The 16,613-nt window shown below is 42.6% G+C and overlaps 1 protein-coding gene across 2 annotated transcripts in view; it reads left to right on the top strand.

Annotated features, from left to right (window-relative positions):
- Positions 1-16,613, top strand: part of uacab (uveal autoantigen with coiled-coil domains and ankyrin repeats b) — a 45,537-nt gene that overhangs the window by 7,977 nt on the left and 20,947 nt on the right. The window contains exons 1-2 of one of the 2 annotated variants that reach the window (XM_041937371.1): positions 15,450-15,545; positions 16,251-16,381. In XM_041937371.1, coding sequence (XP_041793305.1) covers positions 15,510-15,545; positions 16,251-16,381 — 167 coding nt within the window. In that variant the 5' untranslated portion in view covers positions 15,450-15,509. Of the gene's footprint in view, positions 1-15,449; positions 15,546-16,250; positions 16,382-16,613 lie in introns of those variants that run through there. The other variant, XM_041937362.1, reaches the window with a different exon arrangement.

Genomic DNA, 16,613 nt, shown 5'->3' with positions numbered 1-16,613 from the left:
AACATCATTGTTCATTTGGGGTTGTGTTTGTGGCCACCTGATGAACCTAAGTCAAATATCACTCTCTTTTTGCTCAGTGCTTGGTCTCTACCAACTCCTGAGGGAAGTATCTGGCTCTTTTTTAGCTGTCAAATGCTCCACTGCACTCTGCAGCTAGTGGTTCACTGTTTCTGTCTGCTGTTTGAGCAGGTACAGGTGTACAACTCAGAGCTTTTTCACTGGAAACGGCTGCCTGCAGGGGCCAAACACGAGCTATGATAGTGAACAGTGAAGTTATGCAGCAGGCAGCTGAACAGTAATCTGAAAACAGCTATAAAGCTCCTTAAAACCGAGGAGAGCTGCAGATCTGGGTGATGACTCCCTGTGGTTCATCACCTCAAGTGAACCTTTTTACATTGCTTTGCTTTTATATTTGTCAGTTGACACATTTATACCTTAAAATACCAGTTATAGTCAAAGTGAGACAAACCCAGAAGTCACTATGTCCAACTTGCTCAAATTCTGTGTCTTTGATACGTCTCTGTGATAGGATTAGAGCTGAAACCAGTCAGTTAATTAATTAGTACATTTTTTAATTCCAACCATGTCAGTTTGTAGCTTCTCAGCTGTGGGGATCTGCTGCTGTTCTGTCTTTTTAAACTGAATAACTTTCAGTTGTGGACATCTTATACAAACAAGCAGCATTTGAAGACACTTCGGGAAATGTTTGACTACTTCCTGACATTTTATAGACTGAACGATTATTGATCATCAGCAGCTTAATTATTAATTAAAATAATTATCAGCTGCAGTTGATCCATAACCATTTACATTGGTTAACACCGGGCTACCAAGCAGGTTAGACCATTGTGTCATGCTCAATGGTCTAACCACGATATTTTCAGATGCATCTGTGCAGACGCAGAGTGACGTTCAGAGTCGTCAGTGTTATCGGCAGACCAAGGCTGGTCATCAAAGTCAGTCATTTGGTGTGGAAAGCCTTCATCAGTGAAGGGTTGAACACTCATTAATGAAAACCTTCCCTCAGATAAAAATACAGCACAGTGTGATGAAAGGGATATATCAAGGATAAAACATTCGTTCAGGTATTTGCTGCGTCTCTCACATCGACGGCCTTGTGCTCGAATTATTGTCCTGCTTCTTTGTGCTCCTGATCAGACCTTGTACTTCTTCTGTCCTCCCCCCTCCTGCAGGCATACACTTTCGCGTGAAATGTAAGAGCCTCCGTTGTCCCTTAAGTGGTGTTATTTTACAGAATAGAGAGCAGTGCTGATGATGATGGCTCAGTAGGATAGAGAGGCCAGATGGAGTTGTGTATTGTTAGGAAGTCTAAACAGCTGTGATTTCAGTGTTGCCTTTAACAAAAGGAGAGTGGGGATGGGGCTGGGGGGAGGGAGCTGTATGGCTCCAGGCCTTGGGCAGTGATTTCTATCTGCTGTTTTAGTTCTGTCTTTGTATTTACTGATAAGATTATGAAGTTGCTAAAATAGTCCTCAAATGAGCGTGTGTTCAAGTGTGCTCTTATGGTCTTTAAGTTGTAGGATAATGACATTAATGTGATGTGGGTCTTTTTTTTAGATGCTACCAAAGGTTTGTGTATCAAGACCTGGCTCAGAATAGGAACTGATTTCAATTGCATAAAAACTGTGAATTCTTTAGGAAACATTTCTTTATTTGACTGGTTACCATGGCATATTTAATTCTTGGTATATTTTTGTTGTCTTAGTATATTTTTACTTCTGGTATATTTTTTATTGCATTTGCACATATTTTAGTGCATTTTAGTTTATTTTATTCTATTATCTTTATTTTATTTTATTATCTTATCTTTCTTATTATTTTTGTTTCTAAGACGGGGGTTGCAATGCAAATTTTGTTGACATGTCCATGCTCAATGACAACAAAGGCAATCTTCAATCTTCAATCTTCAATCTTCAATCTTGAGTCTTGAGTCTTGAATCTTATCTGAACTGGGTTATTACGCAGTTGCTTTTTGAATAGTAGGCGTATGAATTATTCAAAGCCTTTCGAGTTAGCGTCTTTTGGAAGTCATACAAATGTTGATTTTTTTATTATCGCAGTTACACACACACACACACACACACACAGAGCTACTACCAACATTATTATCCTGGTACTCTCATCTAATTAAACCTAATCAACCATGTTAAGTGGATGTAAAAAGACGAGTTGGAAAGTCTGTTCTTTGTAGCTTTAAATTTAGCTCTTACAACGTTCATATTAACAGCAGCAGACAATATAGATTGGAGCATTTTCGATATCTTCACAATCCGGAATCATCTTTTTTTTTCTTTATCAGCCACGATCCGGTACGAAATATTATTTTTAACTGTGTTTTGTTCCAAGAACCCATCCATGACTCCAGGAAAACTAGAACTGAATCTAAAATCTAAATGAGACCCAACCCCAACTCCCACAGGCTTTTTTTTTTTTTTTTTTTTTTTTTTTGGGGGTGTGTCAATACAACTGAAACCATTATTAAAACAAATGATTTTGTTCCATCTCCCACATGCCTGCTATCACATGCTAATGCTTTTGAGATGCGGGGGCTAATTCAGCACTTTGGGGAGTTCTGTAATTGTCTGTTTCTGCAATTCCAACCACAGGAGTGTACATGGCTTATTTCTATTTTACCTATAAAGCCTGTTGGGAAAGTGCAGCAGTATAATAAGCATATACAATACATTCTATGAGCAAGTAGATGTGATTGTTGTGTGGAGCTGCAGCAGCGTCTGTGATGCAGAGACAGAGATTCAGTCAGAGAAAGCTGCATCTTCTTCATGTTTTTCAGCTGAGAATTGCGTGTAGAGGTGTGATTGCTTTGCCTCTGGGATTGCTGCTTGGAGCTTTCTGGAGAACCTCTCATCCAAACAACCTCGTACTGGATGCTGCACTTCCTTGCGTCCTGAGCAATACACCTGCCGCGACATAGCTGCGTCCCCTAACAATGCTAGAGTATGCATGTCATTTAGGTGCAAAAGCTCACACCTCAAAGAAGGCAAAGCCCCCATTCAGTGGATATGGATAAGCCCCATATTTTACACACCTCAGTAGCATGACTCGAGGTGATGAGCGAGCAGACACGCTGCATCTGGAGTACATGGAGTATCACCAAGATGGGAGATGTTCAAACCAGCACTGTTGCATCTCCTCCATAAAAACAAAGCACAGCCAACACTCTGGTATGTGGGCATTTCAAGCAACAGTAGTGTTCCACTTAATAGTAAACGTGAGATAAGTTAATCAACTGGCAGCTGTCATTGCTAACGGCCAGCTATGTGGTACCAGGCCACTCCGCCGTTTTGGGACCAGATTATTTCTGGGAACAAAAGTGTTCATTCTGAAAGTTACGTAAGTTGGTGCTCGAAATGTTAGAGTTTAGCAGAACAACTCTCTGATCTCTCCGGTCTCTCTCTCTATTTCTCTCTCTTTTGAATGTACTGCAGCAAGCAATGGAGAGCAAGCTGCACCCAGCATGCTGTTTGGCACTGTAGCATGTAATAGGTGTCCCCACTAATAAATACTCTATGTCCCATGGATCTCAAGAACTTGCATTTCATACTGCTCTTCCCTGGGTCCTTCGGATGACGTTTTTTGAGAAAATCAAATGTCAGAGATACGTAAAGACAGACAGAGTCTCCCTACATTTCAGTTATATGGATATTGTAAAATGTCTGTCACTTAGCCAGTTGCAGCTGCAGCAGTGATGACATTTAAGACTATCCAGAGAAATGCTGTCTGATCAAAATATCTGCAGAAGCAGAATCAGTATTTTCAAAACTGCAATGTTACAGACAGATGAGAAGTTAGTTGATTTTCTAATAGTAAACATTACCCTGGTGTGGGAACTTGGATGTTTTGCAGCCTGTTGAACCCCTGAGGAATCCTTCTCAAGCCGATGAGCGGCCTCTAAGGCTCTGAGTACCTACTGAACGTAATCAAGTAGAAGCCTCCTTCGGAAGGTTTAGGCTCCAGCTCGGAAACACCCTGCAGGCTGTCTTACCCTCCTGTTGGTGGGGGTGAGGAGGTTTGGGATTTGAAAAAAAATCCTCTTTTCCTACCTCCCTCATTTTCAAAGTGTGCGCTTTGTTTGCCTTTTGGGTTTGAGTTGACTGAACGTTTCATTTCAGTTGATCCTAGGTCAGACTACAGGGCCGTTCAAACCTCCTCTGACAAGCGCCTGTCAGACTAAATTACTGGTCTGTTTGGTGCCTTGGTGGGAAGATGTTCATGGAATTCAATGGAGCAAAGACTGCTGTCACAAATTAATACAAGGGATGTCACAGTACCCAATTATGTCATTTAATTACATTTTCCCATTCATCCACAACTGTCCAAATTTCTCTGTTGTCTCATTATGGCACAGAAGGCATTCAGAAGATTTCCTTTCTGAAATGTTGCTACCCAAAATAACTCATCCAGTCGTGTTGTGCCTTCATACTTTATACTTCATCCAAAAACTTCTGTAGAACTGAAGAGAGGTTTTATCTGTGCAGCCGGTTGAGTTCATGAATTGCACTGAAATTGCAGCTGTCACTTTGGCTTGATTGGTTACCTGCAATTGATCATCCAGACATCACCAATGTGCATGGGTTGCCGTGGTAACGATGTAGGCATCAGTACCTACGTACCACTGCTTTCCAACACAGAAGCATGTGAAATGGAGATCCATCATCTCCCGGCCTCAAAGTGCCAATTTATTTCAGTGCCTGTCTGCAGCCTGTTGCTCTGCCGGTAGCAGCATGGGCTCTGCTCAGCCGCTCTGATGCACATCTGTCATTCTGGATTTGCTGTTGTCGTTGTTCTTTGCGTTGCGAGTGAAGCAAAGGCACTTTGAAATCCGATTTTAGCGGCCAGACCGAAGCACATCTGTAGAAATTTGATTGGAGCTACAATTCAAATGACCACCAAAGTGGCTTTAATCTGATTTGCAAAAAAAAGCATTTCATGTGTTTTGTTTTTTGCCGTCTAAAATCAATCTGGATGCAATCTGGATATGTCATAAAAATAGATCTGCGTTGGCAGTCTGAGCAAAGCCTTTGTCAAAACTAGTGAACCAAACATTTGAAGTAAAGACAAACTACCAGCCTGTAATTGGGCTGAGATAGTAAATGATATGTCTTGGGTATGACTACTAATTTAAAGCTCTGCCAGTGGCTCATAGAGGCTGCAATGTAAATTAAACCCCACAATAATATAGAAAAGCCAGGTTGTTAACAATAGAGGGGTTTATATCTCACAAGGGTTTCACATTTTGGCCAGATGGTACTGAGAGAGGAAATGTTGTCCAAAATGAAAGTGGTTCATCGTCTGGGGAGCATGAACGTGCTCTGTGACGCCTCTTTTACTCTTGAACCAAGGGGTCAAAACTGCAGCCTGTTGCAGTAGATTTTGATTGTTTCTTGGGTGCAAGTGGAAGGTTTTGGCCAGATGGTGGCTCTTTGAAAAACTCTTAAGGTCAGCGAAGTCATTAGGGGACCATGAATACCTCTGTCAGATTTCATGACAGTCCGGCTAATAGTTGATATCTTGCTTTGACTAAAGGACACACTGCGATCTCCTGTCTCTCTCTCTCTCTCTGTTTATTTTTCTTAAAGATAACTTCCTGCGCTGCTTTCCTGTACAGTATTTGTTCATGGAGACATGTAACTTATATTCACTGTAGGAGGCAAACTCTCAGACAGGATCAGCAGAAGTTTGTTTTAGGCTGGATGTTGTGTTGGCTGTCGAGTAGGTGGTAGCGTGACGGTCTGTGTTTTTAGGATTAATGTCTGGCTCCATGGGGGTAGCCATGAGGTCATCTGACCGGCGTTACCCGTCTGTGTTCCCATGCTGTGCCAGCGACGGCCTGCGTGCGTGTGCCGTTTCACCGTGCATGTGTGTCTTTTGTGTGCATCTTGTTTGTCATGTGTGAGTTCGGGGGAACGTGCAGTTGACAGGCTGTATGTGTAATATGAACTGAGTGTGTGTGTGTGTGTGTGTGTTTGTCTGTGTGTGTGTGTGTGTGTGTGTTGGGTTAGTAATGGAGAGATTACCAGTGTTGGGGGAAGGTTAGCTTGTGAGGGCGGGGGTCTGAGCTTATTGACTGACTTTGGGTGGCCTGGAGCTGACATCAGCCCGCACACACACACACACACACACACACACACACAAACAGTCAAGCATGCTGCGCAACGAGAGCACAAAGATTGTGCTGATGAGGGACAAACTGCTGTGAAATGGCTCGGACTAAGCCTCGTCAAGCTGTCCTCTGTGCTCGTATGTTTCTGTCTCTGTGCCCATTAGTCTCTGCTGTATCAGAAGCTTCAAGTCAGCGACACCTTTGGCAGTTTTGAAACATGAGGAATAACGTGGTGGAGCCAATTAGTGTCTTTGTTTTCAGTGTAGTCTACAGGTTTAAAGTCATCACTAGACAACCAGCCAGATCTTGATTGTGGTAACTGTCGCTGAAAACACATCAATCAGCGAGAGCTTCAATAATGCCCCATTCTTGTTAAACTGTGCACTCTTATGTTTTCTAACTTTGAGTTATTTGGTACTCTAAGTTTGTGTTTCACAACGTTTTTTTGGGTTGACTATTAACACATGTTGTCAAATGGAAAGATGAATACCAACAGTTGGATTTTATTTACATACTAGGCTGTCTTTGTTTTCATATTTATGTAGTATTGCATTTAAATATGTGGTAAGTAGACCTCTTTATCGTGCTGCTTTGGCTTTGTTTAGTGAGTTCTGCAGGATTGGCTGTGATGTTCTTGTTGCTGATAAGAAAGAAGGAGATGTAACAGTTTCCTGCTTTTTCCAAAGGTCCACACATACTAAAGGTGTTTTGAGATGGGGAAGGAGACTTGTGTAGGAAGATCTGCTCACTCAGAACTTGGTCATAGTTAATGAATAGGTGGAGCATTTGACTTGTCGAAGAGGCAAGTTACTACCTGCTCTGTGTCTACCTGATCTTTATCTTACACCATGGGAGTCAAGTGTTGTCTCCAGGAGTTGGCTTGTGTTTCTACCCTTTATTTTTCATCTGCATTACATTCATGTATTTCTTTTACATAGTTTAATTTGCTAATCAGAGGTCTTATTATAAATTAGACTTGGCAGATGTGATTGAGTGTGTGTTGTGTAACTGGTGGAAATTTTGCTACTTCTGACTCAAGTGATTTGTTGCCACATAGCAGATGGAAGTTATATTGTGGCATTGAGCAACTATTAATCAATATGTTTTAGTTTATGCATGCTTTTACAAAGCCGAGTCCATTTGACCATCCCTCCAGTCACATTCCTCGCCCTGCCTTTGTGTGCGTGTGCGTCTACGTGTGCCTGCGTGATGACTTGTGAGTGCTGGCCAAACAAGCATCATCACCAGTATTTGTGACCAAGTACCAGCATGCCCCACGAGTTCCTCATTTAACCAAATATGGGCATGTAAGACAAAAGACTCCTGCCGTGCTTTCCCTGATATTGCCTCATGATTTTCTTGAGGTGAGATTAAAACAACAGCCTCCATTCTTCACAGTGCTCCCTTCAGCCACATAGCATCTGTCTGTCTGCGTCTCTGTATCTCCGTCTCTCCACTCTGTGCTCCCTTATTGTTTCTCATGGCATGGACAATGTTCATTTTAATGGTGTTTTTCTTTTTCTTTAAATATAATACCTCTTTAAGAAAATCACTACCTTGTTAATTTACTGTCTAGTTTCTGCATTAGTGACTTAAATAGTTCCTTACTAGCTGATTGGAAATCATTTCATGGCCCCACGGCTCTCTGTCTGCTCTGTTTTTTTTCTCTTATCTCGATTTCATCAGACCAGCTGGAATAATATCAGCCATTCCAGCAGGCATCTACAGCCAAAGCCCATAACCCTGCTTGTTTTTATTTCCCCTGCTTTGGGACATTGTTATTTCAATGATGGCTATTAAAATGTGTCAGCTGAAGCTGCTGACATTTTGCAGGAAAAGGATATTTTAACCCCCTCTAAAAGCTCTAGAACTGGCGCTGTCATAACAATTCCAGGAATTTTAACTCTAAAGTGTTTTTGAAATGGATTTATTTCTTTTAAAAAGCAGCACTATTTCTCAACATCTTAGTTTAGCATGCTAGCATGTTAGCTTCCTACCATGAAATACATGGGTTTTTTAAAATTTATAATTTTGACCTGATGATGGCACTAGAGGAAAAGTCATCGTATCGTATAAAGTCTTGCTTCTTTCACGTTCATGATTGTTGATGTTCCCTAATTTGAAGCTCATCTTTCAGAAGCTATATTATGAACTTCCTGTTTTTCATAACCCTCTGGCAACTGTCTTTACTGGGGAGTTGGCAGGGGCAAAGTTCACGGGGTCTGGGCAACTGGAGATCCGATCTCCTGCCCTGGCAGAGGGTGTCGGAAGTAGAAGAAAATAGCAAGGAACAGCTTTGCCCTCTGGGTCATAAGTCGTCTAAAATGGTGTGACCCAGCAGCTGGATGCACTAGTCTCCAATTTTGGGCACCACAAGTGAGGATATCTTAAGAGGGTCACCAGGAAACTCCCAGTAATCCACAGCGCCACATGGGTTTTATTGTGTTTTCAGCAGGCTCAGGGTAGAAACCAGTTAGGAAATTTATCATTTTTACCTTAGAAACTGTATTGTATCCTTTTCTCATTGTCGTTTTTCAGCAACCTTGTATGAATTATGCGACTGCAGAATTTATGCAAGTCAGTGTTTTTGTATACACGCCAAGTGATACATGTCGCGTGATGGATTTGATACTGTTTGTAATTTTTGATTTGGCCGTTATAATTTTGTAATGGTCCCAACGCTGAAATTCAGTCAAATAATGCAGTTTGAATCTTCTTACAGAGTGAAATTAATATTTAATAACTGTTTGGCCTTGAAAAGCCCCAGAGGTGGTGTTTTAATGCATCCCTGCTGGCAACAGTCATGGCTGGCCTTGTGCGGTCGCCTGTCCGTCCATCACATTCTCATGAACTCAATATCTCAGGAACGCCTGGAGGGAATTTAATTATGTCTGGCTCAAACATCCACTAGGACCCATGGATGAACTGATTAGATTTTGATGGTCAAAGGTCACTGTGACCACACAAAACACAGTTATGGCCGTAACTCAATAATTCGTCAGTATGACAAATTTCACACAAATGTTTCATAGGATGAAATAGGAAAAAAGTGATGACATTTTTCATTCAAAAGGTCAAATGTCAACTTCACTGTGACATCATAATGTTCTGCAAAAACACTTTTTTGGCCGTTATTCAACACTACAACATTATTGGTGACACTGATCTTTGGCGCCCACCTTGAAACTGTGCTGATTGTTTAGATTTTCTGTGCTGCCGGGTTGAAGATGTGTGTGTGAAGCATCCACATTTTAGAATTAGGAGCTACTTTGTACCAAAATCCATTTGAAGCATTGTAGTCCACTGCACACTCATTGGTTTGCTGATATTGAGCTTCAGGTGACTGTCGTTGCACCATGTGACGAAGTAGAAAACAATGCACCTGCTGCACAGTGCCAACATGCTGACACAAACAAGTGTTTGCTCTACATTTTTCCACCTCTCCCCCTGGAGTGTCAGAGAACAATGGCATCTCCCCAAGGATGAGAGCCACCCCTTTAAGTACGTGAACCTGCAAGAACCTGCACACAGAATGGAGTATGGGTTAGCACAGGGACCACGCTGACCTCCTAAAACCTGATTTTTAATTGGTTCTTATATATTTGCACTTAACTTGCAAAATCGATTAGCTTCGAACTCTCTAAACAGCATACAGTTGTTTGACTGAAGTATAGATAATGCAAAGAGACAAGGGATTCTTGAGTGTAGAAAGAAATCCACACAGAAGACAACCATTGGTCACCCTTTCGTCTGTGTCCCAGGACACAAATAGTGTTTGATGTTTCATGTTCGCCACCAGAGGGCGTGTCTCTCTGTCTGTCCTCCTGCGTCCAGTTCACACTCTGCCCAGCAAGAGTGGTCCTGTGTTTAGCAGCTACCCAGATATGCAGCCAGTGCCTCGTGTACGTACCAAAAACAGAGCGTCCCTCTCTTCACTGGACACCTGGCCTGAACCATCAGTGTGGTCTCAGTCTGATCCAGGAGGGACTTTTATTGAAGCATCGCCTCACCTGCCTGACAGAGTGACCACATGCATGCTGTATCTTGTCACCTTCTCGCCTCTCCTCTTGTTCTTTTACACATTTGTTCAGATACTCTCTCTCTTTCTCTCCTCCTCCACCCGTTCCAGCACTGCCCCTGAGGGGTTTCATTTACACTCTGCATGCCCAGGCAGCTGCACGTTCGCCACTACATGCACAGGTCTGTGGTCACAGATTAGAGGGGTGTGTGTAATGGGGAGGGTGGGGGTGTAAAACTGCTACTGCAAAGAGCAGTCCCAGAAAAACCCTAATGATTGTGAGAAGGTGGCAGTGAGATGGAGGGAGTTGCATGTATTTATTAACAATGGAGAATATTTTCCTTAAAAAACACTCAATTAATGATCGCTGCTGTCCATTCAGCTTTTATTTTAGATGTGATTTACTCAGAAAAGAAAGGATTTCCCTCTCTTTCCTCCATGTTCACTTGTTTCTGAATGGATAACCTCTCTGTCCTGTATCATTTGTTCCTGCATTGTTTGTTATTTAATTCCCCTTCTTTGGTAACAGCTGGGACTCACATAATTTCCAGAGATTTCTGTGGCACAGTTTCTGGTATTCGATCTTGCTCTTAAGGTTCACATCAACGCTGACGCAGCTCGAGTTTTGGCTTTTCACTGACAGGTTATATTGCACCAATAAATCAACCTGTCGCCGAGATATTCTCACAGCACGAAGCTATTTTAATGTCACAAAAAGGTATCTCAGGATAAATGATAAAGACATAAACAGATGATTGGTGTCATGTTTGGGCCTGTTCATAAACTGGAAGTAAAGAGTTTGAGTTTAAAGAGTATAGAAAAGTGCTATAGGGCGTTTCTGAGGCCATTTTATCACCTGTAGTTTGGGTATTAACTGGCTTCAGTTAATGGTTTTGTGTGGTATTGATACTGTTTGTTTACCGCCACTCCAAACATAAAATAAAATTAACTGTTGATTAGTCAAAGCATAATCCTTGCAAAGTGCTGTACAGTCAGAATATTCTAAACTCAAATTCTGCTGTACAGACAGTCTGTGAAGGTCACATTATTACCGTGCTAGTACCTTATAGTACCTATCGTTTGAAAAATGATTCACTGTTATTTGTTGTGCATTTTACTGTCGTGACCCTCATCCGTCTTTGTGTTTTTCATTGACGCAAATATGTTCTTCATTCCGACCCTACTTCACCTATAATAGCACTGTAGCACTTCACCCATGATAATGGCATGGCTCTGATGATTGCAGTGTCTGTCTGTCTGTCTGTCTGTCTGTTGCTCCACTCCTTTGGTCCAGACTGAAATATCACAACTACTGGATGGATTACCGTGACATTTTGACTTTACCTTTAGCACAATTATTGGATCAGTTGCCAGGGAATTTGCTGCAGGCATTCATGCCCCACTCAGAATAAACCAGGGCCGTGATCAGGTCAAAACTTCATCTAAAATCTGTCTGAGACTTTGCTTTTTCACCAAATACCTGCAAAACTAATGACATTCCCATCAGCCTCAGCTGTGCTTTGTGTTTAGTGCCAGTTATTAGATGTTAGCATGCTAACAGGCTAAACTAAGGCGGTGGACATGGTAAACATTACATCTGCTGAACATCAGAATGTTAGCATGCCGAGTTTAGCATTTAGCTCAAAGCACGAGGATACCCGCGTACGGCCTCTGTCGACTCTTAGTCGTGTCTCGTTAAACAGGCAATAAGGTTTTTGTGGCTCTCACACTGTCTCACAGATTTTTGTCTTTATACAGCATTTATTGCACAGTGAAAGAGTTAATAGTCGATGTAATCATTCCTTTTGTCCACACTGGCCGTGAAATTATTTCTCCAGGTTCAACCCTGATTCCAAAAACACTCGGATGCCGTGTAAAATGTGAAAAAAAACAATCGTTTGCAAATGATCCCTGATTACTGTCTTTCAGTATGAAGTTCCTCTTTGCTTTTCCCCACTTAGTGTCGCCTTGCTGAGCTGCTGTGGATGCGGCTTTGTACTACAATCAGAGTTCAGCCACCAATAACTCTTTGTATTAAGTTTTGTCCTGAGACAGACTTCTGTTCCTGACTGATCAGAACCTGGATGTAAAACTGTTCGTTTTCTCTTTGTTTTGCACTTTAATCATGTTTTAATTCCTAGTCTGAAGTAATTAAAAATGTGTTACTGCTGCAAGATGTCCACACTTCTTAATACCTACCTCCATCTTGGTCATAAAATGTCAAAGGTTTGCATGTCATGACATAATGTCTCTTCACAGATGTCTCCTACAATCACAATCATCCCCATGGTCATAATCTTATGAAACCCCATCCGTGACTGCAGTTTGGCATTGAATACAAGTATCACTTAACATATTGGTGTATAGTTTTATGCTTCAGTCGGTTATCAAATGACAGTTAGATATTTCCTGCCGGTGATTTCATCTGTGAGGACATTAGAAACCCATTAGTCTGGCCAGCGGCTGAGAGAGGAAGGAAACTGAGGTGTTAGAGTTGCAGCCTGTAGACAGTGATGGAAAATCCGACCTGAAGGTGATAAAAGTCTTTAACTGAAGTATTACCCAGTAGACGCCAAGAATAATCTGTGTGGACAGGTAGAGGCCTAACCTGGCTCACCCTGTGTCAGGTGATGTGTTGTCACTGTGTTAAAATAGAAGCTTTAGGTAATGTGTTTGTTTCAGTTGCACCAGCATCAGGCTGCCAGTCCAAGCCAGCGTCTGTTCTTTTGCCTCATCGTGCTTGCGTTTATGCACAAATTGAGTAAATGCTTTGGTGCCCTCATGGTGCCCAGAGGACGAATCCTGACCAGCCGCCATCACCACCTTTGCTAAACATCAGCACGCAAGCATTGTCATTGTGACCTTGTTGGTAGCATTTAGCCTAAAAGCACCGCTGAGCCAAAGTAGCCGAACAGAACTGCTAGCACGTCTGTAGACCCTGAGTCTAGTTTCTGTGTCAGACGCACATCAAATGACCGAATGCAATGTGTACTGTGGAATAAAAACATGCTAAAAAGGCATGTAATGGAAATATCTGCATCTAAATTTGAAATGACTAAAAAGCAGAACAATCAAACAGAAATGTTGTATTCATATTTAGAAGTGAAACATTTTTTGATAAATATGACACGGATCAGAAACAGAAACATTTTTTCTCCATCAGTAAAGGTACAAAAATGAGAAGCTATAAATGGGCTGTAGCGATATTTTAAATTTACAAATCAATTGTACAATGTTTTGCTAAATAAATTTAGATATCAGATGTTTTTTTTCAATATCTTTCAGCCCTACACTCACCTCAGATTGAATATTGCTGAGCTCAGTAATTGGAAGAAAAAAAAAACACATATTCAAGTGCTTGAGTTTGTTGTCATTATTCCAGCGGGGTCCCGCTCCAGGATATGAAAGTGAAGCAGGGAGATACACTGACATCATATTGACGTCATGATGTGAAACTAGATATCGTCATGTGTTATCATCATCATCCTTCCTGGTCTTAAAGGCTGCAGTGTTTGAAAGTGATTCAAGTTTAGATCATTTGACGGCTCTAAATAAATAGAAAATTGGCATCATATCCAGAAAACCTTTCAAGGCACTTAATTAATATCACTTTATAACGTCAAGTTAAAACCCATAACGATACTTGTGGCAGTATCGACCAGCTCTCCTTCATAGTAAGTGACTACTGCAGTGGCAACTCTTGCCTGCTAACAGCCCCATCATTAACTAATACATTAACAGATTCCCAAGCAAATACACACACACACACCAGCACAGCCGCGTGAGATATTTACGTGACCGATGTACAGTATGCTTCGTGGCTTGGTGCCATTTTGGCGCCTTTGTCTCTATGCTAGGGCGAGCAGCTTTCGTAAGTTGACACCTACTTCTTCATATGACATGTCATGTGGACGAGGTCTTTTTGCATGTTTGTGGATATCGGTGCCGCTCTGTTAACGCCAGTCTGGCAGCGGAGAGTAACACGAGGCCACAAGGAGCTGATGCGGTGTGTAAATTAAACAGGCTTGGGTCGCTGTCTCAGTACCTTTTTTGCCTTCGCTTTCTCCTGATAAAAGGGAAAGTTGTGCTTTTGCGGGGCTGACCATGTGAGTGTTGGTGTAAGTGAAGAAGTGGCTTAGTTGTAGATTTTGGTGGGGCCGCAGTCTCAGACAGCCGGTTGTAAAAAGGCCGACATCTAACCTTGCTACCGTGCAGCGAGGATCAGGGGGATTTGGAGCCACACCATCCTCTTTAGATGGATGGGTTAACAGCAGCTCTCAGCCCAGTAGTGTCCTGTGAGGGTCAGTGCCAAGACCACTTCAAATGTGCAAACCATAATCCCCCTCTGACATTAATATTTTCAGACGGAGGCAAGCGGGGAGCATGGTGGGGGGGGTGGCAGTGTAAGCAAGGTCTTTTTGGCTGGCCTTGTTTCATGCTGGCAGTGCTGATAGACACTAAAGCCATTACTCATGGTGCAGGCATGTCCAGAATGTATTCTTAGCCCCTGTCTTCCTATCAGTCACTACAGAAAGGTTGGAGGGTCAAAAAATAAAGAGGTAACCAGTCTACAGGGCTGTCTGCACCACTGCTGTTTACCAGGGAGGGGGTGATATTTTAAACCTGGGAGAGCTCACATATTTACCCCACTCAGCCTCACTGACTTGCCATTTGGTGGGGTGAAGACCACTCGCAGAGGACCGAAGAGGGAAGCTCTTCAGTTACTACTTGATAACCAAGTAGCCTGTAGCCTTCATAGACAGAAACAGTCCAGAGAGGAAGAGGAAGAGTGTCAACACAGGAAAATACCGAGTTAAACAGAAGGTTTGAGGATCAAGGCGAGGACAGAGGGGAGGACACTCCGGGGAGGCGAGAGGTAGCCAGGCTGAGTTGACTTTTCCCCCAGAGGAGGAGTTGCAGTTGCCGGCCAGGGCAGGTCCCAGGGCTGGCTGGGCTGGCCCTACTGCTTCTCCACCTCCTTTCCTTCCTCCTCTTACTCCTCCTTCTCCTCCCTTTAACCATCAAGCAAACTGCTGTGCAGTGATGAACTTACGTGCAGAGGCCATGAGCAACACTGGAATGCTTAGAAAATCCTGCCAAATGAACTTCCCTGCCTCAAGTGAGAGAAACTCCAGAGGTTGAGCCTTCCATGAGAGGACCTCCACTGCAGTACAGACTGTCGCTCTGTTGTCATCTCGTCGGTTTTTGTTGCACTCACTGGTTGAGTGCACTGAGAGACTGAGGGAATTTTTTTATACGCTTTCTTTTTCTCCATTTTTGCTTTTGTAAACCGGAACAGTGGCAACCTTTTCTGTAGCACGGTGCAAGGACCAGCTCCACTCACCCAAGATGAGCCGCTGGCTGAAATGCACCTCCATGCACTTTGTAGGTATTCGTTGTCAGAAATGTCAGTTTGTCACCAAAAGCTGTTTTTATGGTCAATGTTCCTTCGGTTCTTATGCTTCCATCTGCAAACTGGATCACCTGAAACCTGTTTGACAAACTGGTAATGCACTGAAGGACAGTCAGGGCTGTGATCGCTGGTGGATCAATTTGGTGACTCATTAATTGCTTAACACTTTGCTGTGTACATGCAAATTAATTGTGTTTGAATCTCAGTCAAGGTTATAATATGTGCTTGTGATCTGTGTTCATTTTTGACCCTGAGTGTAAAGTACCCCACTTAAATGTGCTTCCCAGAAGCCTTAAGAGTACTCTGTTCCCATGCTGTGTAGCCATCACTCATGGGGGGGGGGGGGGGGGGGGGGGGGGGGGGGGGGGGTTAGTGAAACTGCAGTACAGCACATTCTTGGCACATTCAGCATTAACTGAAGTCTATTATTGTGCAACAAATGGAAAAAATCACATTGCCATTATGTCTGTTGTTGTGTCAGAAATAGTGCATTATTTGCATACGTCACCGGATTTATTAGTCAGCTAAAAAAAAAGAAAAGAAATAAAACCAAATTAGAGCTATCACTCTCTATTGCTGAACTAAGTACGCATTTAGTGAAATATTTGTGGAGCTGTTTGGTTTGGGAGATGCTGTCAAACATACTGTGTCTGATAGTTCACTGTCATCATTGTCAGAACACAGACTGGAACAAGTATGACGACCGGCTGATGAAGGCGGTGGAGCGCGGCGAGGTGGACAAGGTGGCTGCCGTTCTCAGCAAGAAGGGCATCATCCCCACCAAGCTCGACGTGGAAGGACGCTCAGCGTGAGTAAACACGGACACGCATGCAAACGCGGACGCGCACACACACATGCTCTAATCTATATACGGACACGCACATCTACGTCCAGCGTGTTGACATTCGTGGTCAAAGAGGTGTGAATTTCCACAACACATGATCAACAAACAGTTAGATAAGACGTGAACTGTATACTGAACTGAACATGCACAGAATGTACATCGGTTAAACTTTTCTGTACTTATATAGTCTTATTGT

Source organism: Chelmon rostratus, chromosome 1 (genome assembly GCF_017976325.1).
Source record: "Chelmon rostratus isolate fCheRos1 chromosome 1, fCheRos1.pri, whole genome shotgun sequence".
Classification (NCBI taxonomy): Eukaryota; Metazoa; Chordata; class Actinopteri; order Chaetodontiformes; family Chaetodontidae; genus Chelmon; species Chelmon rostratus.
Note: the sequence above shows the minus strand (reverse complement) of the source record. Positions and strands in the feature narration are given on the sequence as shown.